Raw genomic sequence first — 12,508 nt, 5'->3', positions numbered from 1 at the left:
TTTACAACCATTTTTCTTCCAAGTCTCCCTGTTCCCTCTTTCAGAACATGAGAATCCTACAGTTGACCCTGCTGGCTTCCCATTCTTAAAATACATTGAATTCAAATCCACTGGCAAATTTGGGGATGTACAAATGAATGTTTGATTCCGTCTTGCATAGTCACACCTGAGTTCTTTGTATGCCAATATTTAAAGCTGGAGTTCCTGGTAGCCATCTTGGTTCATGCAGGAGACTTTACACTAAGAGAATACCAAAGCAAGCAAGGATCTTGATAGATGGAACACTGAGGAGTCAACCATCCCAAAGGTGTAATTGTGTGAGGCAGTAAGCTCACCTGAACAGTATCCTTGTCATATAACCAATGAATTCTGTTCACCACATTCAACAACCTATTTCAAATGGAATTCTATATTCATAATTCAATATATAAATTATGTAGACCCTATAGAATTGTTTCAGTGGAATACTCTATTGATATATAATTATTTAATTACATAGGATTTAGATAATGATATTACTAACAAATAGTCAGTAGGACTAGTTTCAGTGCACATTATTTATTTCAGCTGATGATGTGATTTTCAGAAGTGTTTAAGTTATCTTAGTTTCAAACAGGGCTCATAGGGGCTCACAGAGACTGCAGGGGCAGTCATGGAGCCTTATATGAGTCTGAGCTAGGCCCTCTGCATATATGTTGTGTAGCTTGGTGCTCTTGTGGGACTCCTCACCGTGGGAGCAGGGCTGGCTCTTGCCCACATCGGAACCCTTTTCCTCCTACTGGGTTGCCTCATCAGGCCTTGATATGAGGTTTTGTGTCTGGTCTTATTGTAACTTTTCATCCTGTGTTAGGCTGATATCCCTGGGGGCCTCCCCTTTTATGAAAAGAAATGGGGGAGGGAGGAGATGGGGGGACTGGGAAGAATGGGGAGAGGGGAAAACTGTGTTCAGGATGTAATATATGAGAAGAATAAATAATATATATATATTTTAAAAGGTATCTTAGTTTCTTTTAAATTTAGTCTGTTAATTCAAACAATTTTGCTTAGTATTTTGACTATACTAATTTTTAATACTCTGATAATTTGGGTCTGTGGATATAGTTCAAGTTTTTTTCTGTTTTTTATTTTCCTACTACTATGATTTTATGATTAGTATTTTTTAACTGTCAGTTTGTAATTGTTGGAATATCATCTCCCAACTTAAATTTACGTATTAGCTGGAGGAATAATTTTATTATTTTATGTACCTGAACTCTGATCTGAGACCAGATTAAAATTTTTTTTTAATCTGGAATTTATCCAGTGCATTGTTAGTATAAGCTTCCTTTCAGTCCTCTGTAAAGCGAGAGAGTTAAAATTCTCAAAACTGGTCAGCCCTGAAAGCACACATACAAATAACTTTAAATGGACTTAACAGGGTATAGTTAGGAATATGTGTATATACATGCATGCACACATACACATATACATACATACATGTATACACACACAAACACATTCAATAACAATTAATGAAAAAAGAAGCCATGAATATGAAATGTAGTGGAGAAGATTTCATGTGAGGTGTTAAAGGAAAGAAAGAGAAGAGATAAATGTTGTAATTGTATTAGAATCTCAAAAATAAACCAAAAAAAAAATTCTAAGTATAGGACCCCAAATCTTCCTTTGAATATTTTTTCTTTATTAGTGTTTTGCCCTTGTTTTCCTGAAAATGTTTTAAGTTTTATTTTGGAGTCAGTTACTTTGCCCAGCTGTGTTGTCTGACTGGGCCAGCCCTCAGTCTTATCTCAACAGACCACAGGCAACTGCAATTGCCATAGCCCGACCAAGTAAGCCACTGCACCAGCTTGCCTGCTTCCCCATTCACAGTTCCTCAACATGTTTAACATCTCAGAGATTCTGCATATTTTTCTATCTCTTTTGTGCACTCCAGGAGATATTTTTGTACATTTAATCCACAATTAGTAGAAATTCTGTATATCTTAAAAGTATATATATACCACACTGCAAGGAATAGACTTACTTTAAGGTATAGTCATTATTTGTACAGAGTAATTGTCACAACCTCAACATCCCTGACTCTGAGATTATTTCCTGAGAGTCACAGTTTCTTTGTAACAAGGACAAATTCAGGATCTTTTTCTCCCGTTGTATTTCACCTACTATTAATTTAGTTACCTTATTACCGTTATCTACCTTTTTTAGAGTCCTACACTTTTGTGAGGGATATATTATAAATGAGTCAATGAAACAAAGGAAATTGGCTAAAATATTTATTTTATCATTTTCACAGTTTGCAGTCCATTTTTATTTGCTTTTGGTTACTTTTGTTTTCTCCAGAAAACAACCAGTGTAGATAATGCTCATTAGCTAAAGTATGCTCATTGTTAAACTATTCATACCTCTTAGTTCACTTACATTTCAGTTCTTAGAGGTTGGGTATTATGTACACTTTAGAGAGAAAACAGAAAAGCTGAAAACCTTGCAATGGAAATTCTCTAAACTCAATTTATCAAGTAACTGTCTAAATATATTATGCATCTTGAAATTGATAGAGAATATGCTGTCCTAAACATGTTTAATTTTGATTTTTGAAGTCTTTTATTTCAATTATAAAAATATAGAAAGTAATCTCTTATTTACAATTTAGACAGGTGTCAAAACATTTGATTTATATTTTATATAGCAGCACATGGATACAATTAATCCGTTTACACTTAATAGTCTTGAGGAAATTAATTTGCCTACTTAAAATGTGTGGTGTTTCCCCCAAAATTAAAGCAATCAAGAAGAAAAATAGATCATAGTTACAAAGAAAGAGCTGACTTTAATTTTTGAACATTGACAGGTTAGTTTCATATATGATATTAAAATTGATGCTACCTACCTCTGTGTTTGCAAAGGTCTCTTCATAAAATGCCAGCATCACTGCAAACTGCAGGACAGTGTACATCTTTAATAGCTGGGATGCTGCTGATGACAAGGGGACCTCCTGTCCAGTGACCTAGGTAGACAAGAAGGACACTTGCCATTACTCTGCCATGGCACCGTTCTCTGACTGAAATTCACACTGCAGGAAAAGACGAGTCACAGCAAAAGGAATTTGATATCTTTGCTCCAGAAGGACTCTGACATTCATTTCCTTGGCTAGAAAATTGTTTGAAGAGTAGGAGACTTGCTTCTTGATGCAGAATATTATGTATTCTAGTTCTGATTCAGTCTTCCTTAAACAGAAACATCATAGCTGCTTCATATATATTCATAATTGCAATAGCCAAGGAGAAAAAAATTAGAACCAATCACATTTAAAAATATGTCCAGGAACATTCCAAGAAAATGAAGGCAGGTGAATCTGGACAGCATAGGTAACCATGATACAACATCAAATAGTATTTTTTTTTTTTAAACAAATTTCCTGAACTACTAAGATTTCTAGAAGTACAGTGCTATACTTTTCTTTAGATAAAGCAGATGTAGGCACTCATATAATTTAAAAATATTTACTTTGACTATTCTGTTAAAAAAGGAAAGAAAAGTAAAACCCTCCTTCCTAGGCATTTTAAAGAGGAAATAATCGATGTATTTTTCACGTCTATCAAGCTGACTAATTACAACTAATTATGGATGTAAAATATATGTGAGTAAGTCAAGTATTTAAAAACAATAAAATATTATTCAGATAAAGTATTCTTTAAGACATCACAAGATTTGTATCTGAAATGCCTTCTTATAAATGACAATTAGCTCTTCCAGTTGCTTCTCTACTTGCATTTGTGATCTTTATTTGATAAAGAAGCAGCAATATCATGAACTATTGAATAGAAATCATATTTTTCACCTAGAAGAGAATTTCAGATTTAAATTAAAATTTTCTTGTTTTCATAAGCCAGATGCTAGTGGCACATGCCTTTAATCCAGCACTCGGGAGGCAGAGACAGGCAGATCTCTGAGTTATAGGCCAGCCTGGTCTATAGGGGGAGTTCCGGTCAATCAAGGCTACCCAGAGAAACCCTGTCTCAACAAACAAACAGCAAAAAAGAATTTCTTAGCTTTTTATATTAAATTTCTGTATTTCTTTTTCTCATGTTTTTTCAAGTTATTTCTATACTTAATATTTCTATTCTAATGTCAAATAAATTCAACCATGGTTTGCCAAAGCAATTTGACTGCCATGATATGACTATAATTTTTACTTAGGGGACTTCATTTTGTCCTAAGTGAAATTAAGAATAGACCTGATTTCTAAAGCTCTTTCCATCTCTCAAGTTCTGGGACCTTGCATGGGAGGACATACACCTTTGTTATTCACCAGAGGAGGCTCTTGCCTGTAGGCTTGAAAGGTTCTGAAAATAGTTTCAGTTGTTATACTTCCCAAATTATACTCCCTGTAATGAATCAGTGCCCACCTAGAAGGCAATGCCCTTCTTATTCTACCTCCAAGGTGGTATGTCCTCATTAAGCTCTCCATTTACATCGGGCTAAGGTCGCATCTTTTTATAGTATCACAGGAACATAGCACACATGCAGACTCGCTGCATATTGAGCCTTACCACATCCTTTGCCATGACCTCTACTTACCTCTGGAATTTCTTCACTTAGGCCAAGTCTTGGTTTACCTGGACCCCATCCTGGTCCTTTAAATAGGACAGAAAACTTATGGAAGAATCCAGGTGTAGCCCAGAATGTATTCCATATATAGAGTAAATGGTGAAACTTGGAAAAAAAAAAAAACATGTATAGTTTACTCTAAGTAGGAGAAGCATAACAGATAGCATTAAATATAATTCATTATATACTTCATTATTTTGTTCAGTGTAATTTTCATATTTTCTTTAATATACATCATGCATGAGTAGATAGATAATACATTGATATGTAATCACATTCTGTTTTTTAATTAATTCTATACATCTTATATACCTTTGGTGTGTTATGAAAATCCTTGACATTAAGTGAAATTATAATTTTATTTTAAAATAAAAAGAACATAATTGATTACAAAATCATCAAAGTAGAGTAAATAAGTTATGAGGCTGTATCAAATAAAATTGACTAGCTTGTGTGAAGCAATAACCTGTCTGCTGACTCCTTTTCTCACATCTTACTAGATGGATATTTCAGTTGAACATGGAAGCATCATAAGATTGCTGATCTATTTAAATATTTTTAAAACAATGATTTATTGTGTTACTAATATGATATTAACAAAATATATTCACAAACATTTTAGTTTGTAGAGTTCCAAGTATTAAAAAAAAAACTCATATTCTGTCACACAAAAAAGAAAAGGCTTGGTGACTGAGGGAGACTTTTACAATGAGTGTTACAGCAGGAATACGAAGTCTTTAAATAGCATTCATTTGACATACGAAGAAGTTAAAAAACATGCCCACGTATAAGTGCCCAATAAATTTTAACTGTAAGGAAATTTCACACAAGTGCCCATAATGCACCACAGGATTAAACATATTCATAGGATTTGGGCATCAGCTCTAGACTCTAGATGTGAGGGGTTTATTGAGTATAGAAATGCATTAATGGAAAGAAAAGCTTTTGCTCTCAGAATTTGTGGTCTTGCTGGTATTTTAGCAGTCCCTGGATGAATTTAAATTGCTAGGTTTAGAAGAATGGATTTTATAATTACTTGAAATATTCCAAGAATCAACCTGAGTTATTATAGGGCTTAATGGAGAAGTTTCTGAGGACGAGGTAAATGTTAGATGGATGCTTAGCCTGGGGATTTTCAATACTAGTAATACAGAAATTAGTATATTTAGAACTTCCAACACACATTAAAATACTAAATCATTTGGTTATGTTGTAAATGGATTTCAATTTTCTTTCTACAAATCTGGATACTACCCATGAGCAATATATCATAACAGCTTAATGACATTTTCCTAGTTTACTTGGTTTCCAGTCCCCTGGGACTTTGGGTCTTCCAAAAGAGAGCAGAGTGGTCTACAGCTAAAAAAAGGCAAGCATATCCCTGCTTCTAGTAGGGAAAATTCAAAACACTTTGCAGGTAATAAACCTAAATAAGCAATTTAGCTCTATTCAAAGGGAAGTCACTGAAAATAACAAATTTGTGTGATATAAACTCCTAATTATCATAACTTGCTGACTTGACATTTCGACTAAAATGAGCACATAGGAGAAGAGGCCTTAGACCCACACATGACAACTACCATCCTGAAGAAAACAATTTGAAAGGTAGATACCTGGAAGCTTAATACTCGACTTAATGAGCAGTGGCTCAAAGCTGCCTGCCATTGTCTCACCTGGGCACCTAGTCAATCCCTACTCATTCATCTAACTGTATTGTAGTGCTTACAACATCCATTCACTAACCATTTCTCATGTATGAACCCTTCTCCTCAAAAATCATATATTCCCAAAGCCTTGCTTCCAAAAGTATTATGTATCCATTAACAATGTTGACATCACCTATAATCTATTCCAGATAGTCCACAGTGCTGCTAAACAAAACCTGTACTTCACAAAGATGGTCGCATGGGTCACATTGGCATCAGGGTTAGAAAGCTCTGTCCTAGAGAAACAGGGTGGACTTTTATATTTCTCTTTACTTACTCATTTTAAGGAGACAATCTACCTACATTTAAGAAAGAGGGCCTTTCATAAATATTTTCTAAATTGGTGATAATTTAATAGAAATGGTTGTAAAGATTTGAACACTTTTATTATGTGTCTCCTGAGAGACACATCTTGTGTGAATAGAACCTGGAGTAGAAATGCAAAGAGATGTGCCATGTAGTAGAAGAGAGAGAGAGAGAGAGAGAGAGAGAGAGAGAGAGAGAGAGAGAGAGAGAGAGAGATCAGTAATTTTCTTTTCAACTGTGGACACATAGAAATGATGGCATTTGGCCAAAGTTGGTATGTGAAACCACAGTCAGGTGAGGAGTTTAAATGAATTAAGCAAGCCTTGGTCTTGGCTTCCTAGGGTAAATTTACAGCTGTCAATTGAATCTGGAATTACTTAAACTCTGAGCCTGTGTTACCCATGCTAGAAGATAGAAATCAAAGAGGCACTTCTTCATGAGGTACTACTGATGGTGAGTGAACTGCTTTGTGTTTGCAGGCACTTCACACAGTAGGGATTTAACAGTTGTAGAGAATTCTTCTGTTTCAATGTCGTGTGTAAACTTAAGTGGGTTGCACAGCAGGCCCAACAGGAGCCTGTAATTTTGTTACTTCCGGAACATTGCAACCAACCAGCCCAGTGCACAAATCTGTCACTGGCTGACCATCACATCTTTGAGAGCATTCTTATCTTTCCCTCATTGGTGATTCCTTAACCCCAGGAGCCTTTGTGGTAATCTGATGGTGACACACTGGAACTCTACAGACGTTCTTCATTTCTCACGTGCGGACCACTAAAGCCAGTGAACAAGCAATACCACATGTCTAACAGAAAATTGATCTGCTCCACCAAGTCTTAGCAGGAGAGGTAATATGTGCACCTCACTGATGGATAATACTCCTTGACATCCAGTTTTGAGACAAGAAGGGTAAAGGCCTCATGGTAAATTTCTAACCAGAGGCTGAAGGCTCAAAGCAAATATTTTTCTGACTGTGGGATCAGCCTTAATTACATGTTGTACCACTGTTCCTGAATACATGAATACATTTCAGCTCTATTCTGAGAAAGAACATGTTTCTTAAAGAATCATCTTTTTGCATTTGAGGTATTAGACACATTTGAAAATTCTTATAATAGCTTTTAATGGATTTTACCCATTTGACTCAAGTGTTACTTAACTGCTAAAGTTATTTCAAATTCTTTTATATGTAAAACATTTTTTCCACAGCAATGTAATGTGCTTCCATCTACAATAACCATTTTCCTCTTAAACATAAACTGTGAAATCCTATGCATTCAGAAAGAACAGGGCTGAATGAATTACCTGAACTTTGAATGGCTCAAATGTATCAAGGGGGTGCGTTAGACCATATACAACTTGTTCATTCTCTGCTTCAAATGTCCCTGGAAGATAAACATTACAACAAGATTACTGATTTTCTACCATTTCCAAAGCAGCCTAGTTAGTTATTTTGGTAGTTGTACATTTATTTTACTTACCAAACATTCTATCCCAAATAATAAGAGTGCCGGCATAGTTCTTGTCAATACAGTAACGATTTCTGCCTGTGAGACAAAAGATTAAAAGTAATTTTTCAAGCATATGAAGTTGAGCTTCTGAAACATTTATTTCTCTTGTTTTAAAAACATACAAGAAAAAGTTAAGCAGTAAAGTAGCTCTTAAGGTGTCTTCTCCCCAGTGCTACACAAATAACCAGAAGCAAGTGAGGAAAGTTGGGAGTGATGGAGGTGGTCTTGCCCAGCGAAGACCACAATTGATTGTTCAGTGCTGAACAGTCAGCCTTGACAACATACAGACAAGTAACATTAAACAGACTGAGCAGCCATATTTAAGAATATGCATATACATACATCTTATATTGCAAAGAACCATGGAGTTGGCCTGACCTAGCTGCCTTGAGACACATGTCAGAGGTTTTCAGATGCACAGTCTGGGGCACAATATCTTTCAGTTCCTGAGAGACTGATGCACTCCCTCAGGCAGTGAAGCATCTGTCTGTTCCCTCAGGAGTCAAGGAAGCTTGACAGGACAATGGGTCTTAGACACTGATCTTGTCTACCCTGTATGGCTCACAAACTTCACTGTATCCTGGCAACTACAACTGTATTGATCCTAGCAATTACCATTGTATTCTGTTTCTGATAAAGGTATTAAAAAGTCTGACTACTCTCAATGAAATAGTCACAAAGCCTCAGTTGTTGTGGCCCCTCCAACTGGCCTGATTTAATTCCTCAAGACCATATCAGGTGACCTTAGCCCAGTAAGTATGCACAGGCACTTATAAATATATCATATATCAAACATATATGAAACTGTAATAATTAGTGAAAAAAGAGATCATGAATCTGAAGGGGAACAGGGAGGAGTATATGGCAGGGTTTGGAGGGAGGAAAGGGAAGAGTGAAATATAATCTCAAAAATTAAAAAATCTTAGATTTTATTTGTAGTCTCATTTTAGTTATTTTCTAGCTAATTTTATAAAAGCAATAAAGGTTTTATTAATTTATGCACATTTTCCCAATGTTTTAGTTAAATGTCTAGATATAGTTGCATTATTTTATAAAACTAACAAATAATTGAAGATCACATTGTTTAGAGGAAAGAAACAAGGGGATGAGATGGAAATATATGTATTGGGGGGTTGGGGGACACTGACTGTTCTCACAGAGGACTGATGTTCAGTCCCCAGCACCCATGGTGGCTCACAGCTGTCAGCAAGTGCAGTTCCATGGCATCTGACACCCTCTTCTGTCCCCTAGGGGACTGTATGCATGTGCTATACAGTTAGAGATGCAGGCAAAATACCCCCACACAAAACTATAATAACAAAAATAAATTTTTAGAAAGGAAATGGATTTACCTTTATTTTTTAGTGTTATTTTTAGTCTTGTGCTCTCCTGATGTTTCAGAAAGAAAATTAGTACACTATTTCACTATTTTAATAATAAAAGATATAATTAAAAATTAAATTAGTCTTGGAATTACAACTCTTAGTAATATGTTAATTTTCCAGCTCCCAAACATCCAAATTACAATTTAAACTTAATGTAAGTAACTGGCAACTGTTTTTATTTTATGTGTTTTAAAACTTAAATAGGTACAAAATGTAAATGTTACTAAATCTGAAAGAAAGGAGTTTTAATCTACTAAACTATGTATCTGTATTTGTGTACCCACTTTCTGTGCAGGCCAGCATGGGAACATAAATTCACCCATAATCTAAACATGGTTCTCCACTAAAGGGAGTGTTGGCAATGTCTGAAAACTCGACAGGCCATCATGTCAGAGGAGGGCACAGACAAAGCAGGCATCAATCAGGAACCCTGCTAAGCATCCTGCAGTGCCCGGGACAGCTTTCAACACAAAGTTTTGGTCCCCAGGTACAGGACACTACTGATGCTGACTAGGTCTGATTGAAGGCTGGGGAATTGGAAGATGAGGTAAAGAAGAAATGACCAGCTGTTTGTTTTTCAGTGTGTTCTTCTCTTTCCAGATTTTTCTGTTTATGCGGAAGAATCCACAAGAATCCTACACTCCTTTGCTAACTGTTCCCAGGGGAGGAGAGTGCCGAGTTTGGAAGAGCTTGATCCCTCTCCTATGCTGTTGTGGCCCCTGCCTGAGAAAGGGGGAAGTTCCCCTTGAGAGGGCCATAGTGTTCTAAAACTGCCTGAGGGGGCAGAGACTAGGACAGCAGGAGACAGCTTTCCTTCCTTCGTCCAGTGCCCTCAGCATTTCGTCCCTCAGATTTATTCATGCCAGTGTATATAGTTCCTTGGACAATCTCACTGCTACCTGAAGAGTCTATTATGTATTCATCCACGCGCAGGTCATACACATTCCAAGTTTACTTTTATTTTCCGGTCACAAATAATACACGTTCTTAGTGGTTCCTGTGCAGCCCAAATAAAACACATTCTGATTTTCACTGAACCTGGTGTCTCTATGCCTTAGGCACTAGCCACGTGGAGTCCTCTCATCTGGCCACTGCGCGTGTGCTGAGTTAGACAATGAGCTTAGGCAGAGGAAAGTGTTGCTTATTATGTTTTTTTCCAAGTCCCAGTATGTATTCTTTTAAGTTTATAAAAGGAACTTGTTTGTTTTGTTTTGAGTTGATTTTGTGATTAGTTTCTCCTGTTTTATTTCCTGGAGTACACATGCTTTAAAAAATAAAAGCTTTCAAATCCTACTATTTTTCAAGACTAACAATTTCAGTGTAGACAGGGCAGATCTGCAGCACTGAGTTAGAGTAAGCTACAGAGGCCTCTTCAAGATGTGAACGTTCCTATCTAGCTGTTTGGCCTCGCTTCCTGGCTGCAACTAGGTAAGATGGGAAGCAGTTGAGAAAGGTCATTTCCACTGGGCTGTGCTCTGAAGATGAGGCTTCCTTCCATAGAAGAGGGAAACTACTTATTTATACAATGTCTGCTAATAGTGCATGTGGTGGGTATTGTGTTCCTGAAATATTGTGTGTTCCCCGAAATAAACATATCTGGGGTCAGAGAACAGACAGCCACTAGAACAGAGCCAGAAATGGTGGCTAGAAAATGGGAAGAGTAAGCCATAACAGAAGTTGGGCGGTGGTGGTACACACCTTTAATCCCAGCACTTGGGAGACAGAGCTAGCCAGATCTCTGAGTTCAAGGCCACTTTAGAAACAGCTAAGCTTGGTGACCCACGCCTTTAATCCCAGGGAGTGGGGGCAGAAAGAAAAAGGTATATAAGGCATGAGGACCAGGAACTAAAGAGGAAAAAGCATGTAGTTAGTTAAGCATCTGGTTGGTTAAGCATTCAGGCTTTGGAGCAACACAGTCCAGCTGAGAGCCATTGGGATGAGGACTCAGAAGCTTCCAGTCTGAGGAAACAGGATCACCTGAGGAACTAGCAAGGTGAGGTAGCCGTGGCTTGTTCTGTGTCTCTGATCTTCCAGCATTCACCCCAATAACTGGCCTCAGGTTTGATTTTATTAATAAGACTCTTTAAGATTCCTACTACAAGTGCAAGGTATGTTTTTACTAAAGTAGCCCCAAAATGAAACTGCCAGTTTTAAAGAAATGACGAAAGGAAAAGCAGCAGAACTGCCTTACCGTGGTGAACCCGGTGGTGGCTAGGAGTGTTAAGAACCAGTTCCAAGGGGCCAAGGCTTCCGATGACCTGTTCATAGCAAAAGAGAGAGCCACACACATAGTTATCCCTGAATGTGTCTATGTACTGCACAATCACATGACATTCACACGGGAGATGTGGTACAGAAGGCTTCAAACTCATTCTACCCCTGGGGTATCACAGGAAGGCGGCGGTGACCATCAAACTGTTCTGATGTGTGGTGTGGCAGTAACAGGCTCGCCTGACTCAATTCACTGGCTAGATTCTCATGCTTTACTGTGTCATCCCAGGAAAACCAGTTATGCTCTTTGTAATTCAGTGCCAGCATCTCTAAAATAAAAATAGTAACAGTGCTATAAAACAATATAATTCCAGACTTCTAAATGTGACTGTATCTTGCATTCACTATGGCTAATGGGAAAAACAGCCACTATCAATCATGATATTGATGCAAACTGGCATGTCAGTGGTACAGAGAAAGAGCAGGATGATGGACTTAAGAGCCTGTACTGCCTATAACACAGCAACAAAACTCACCATGGGCATATTATTTGGATATTTACCTGAGACAAACAACCATAAACATTATCTTGTAGGTAATGAGAGGATTAGAAGATAAAACCATTTTACTTAGAGTGATAATAGTATTGGCATTGGGTATGAAAATGCAATTTTCCAATAGCTTAACTGATGAGACCAGGACTTTGCTTGAAAATATTTTGGCAGTGAAAATAGTGAGAAAAGCAGAATGATTGACAGAAACTAATAAAAATCTCTACATT

General features: G+C 37.0%; 1 protein-coding gene across 1 annotated transcript in view; it reads right to left on the bottom strand.

The window, feature by feature from the left end:
- The window catches only part of Agmo (alkylglycerol monooxygenase), a 165,869-nt gene that overhangs the window by 15,669 nt on the left and 137,692 nt on the right, over nucleotides 1–12,508 (bottom strand). The window contains exons 6-10 of the mRNA XM_036206357.1: nucleotides 11,708–11,774; nucleotides 8,102–8,167; nucleotides 7,926–8,005; nucleotides 4,579–4,713; nucleotides 2,888–3,004 (exon numbers count right to left, since the gene is read on the bottom strand). Of these exons, the coding sequence (XP_036062250.1) occupies nucleotides 2,888–3,004; nucleotides 4,579–4,713; nucleotides 7,926–8,005; nucleotides 8,102–8,167; nucleotides 11,708–11,774 (465 nt within the window). The remainder of the gene's footprint in view (nucleotides 1–2,887; nucleotides 3,005–4,578; nucleotides 4,714–7,925; nucleotides 8,006–8,101; nucleotides 8,168–11,707; nucleotides 11,775–12,508) is intronic.

Source organism: Onychomys torridus, chromosome 14 (assembly GCF_903995425.1).
Source record: "Onychomys torridus chromosome 14, mOncTor1.1, whole genome shotgun sequence".
Taxonomy (NCBI): Eukaryota; Metazoa; Chordata; class Mammalia; order Rodentia; family Cricetidae; genus Onychomys; species Onychomys torridus.
The sequence above is the reverse complement of the archived record's forward strand: the minus strand, read 5'-3'. Positions and strand labels throughout refer to the sequence as shown.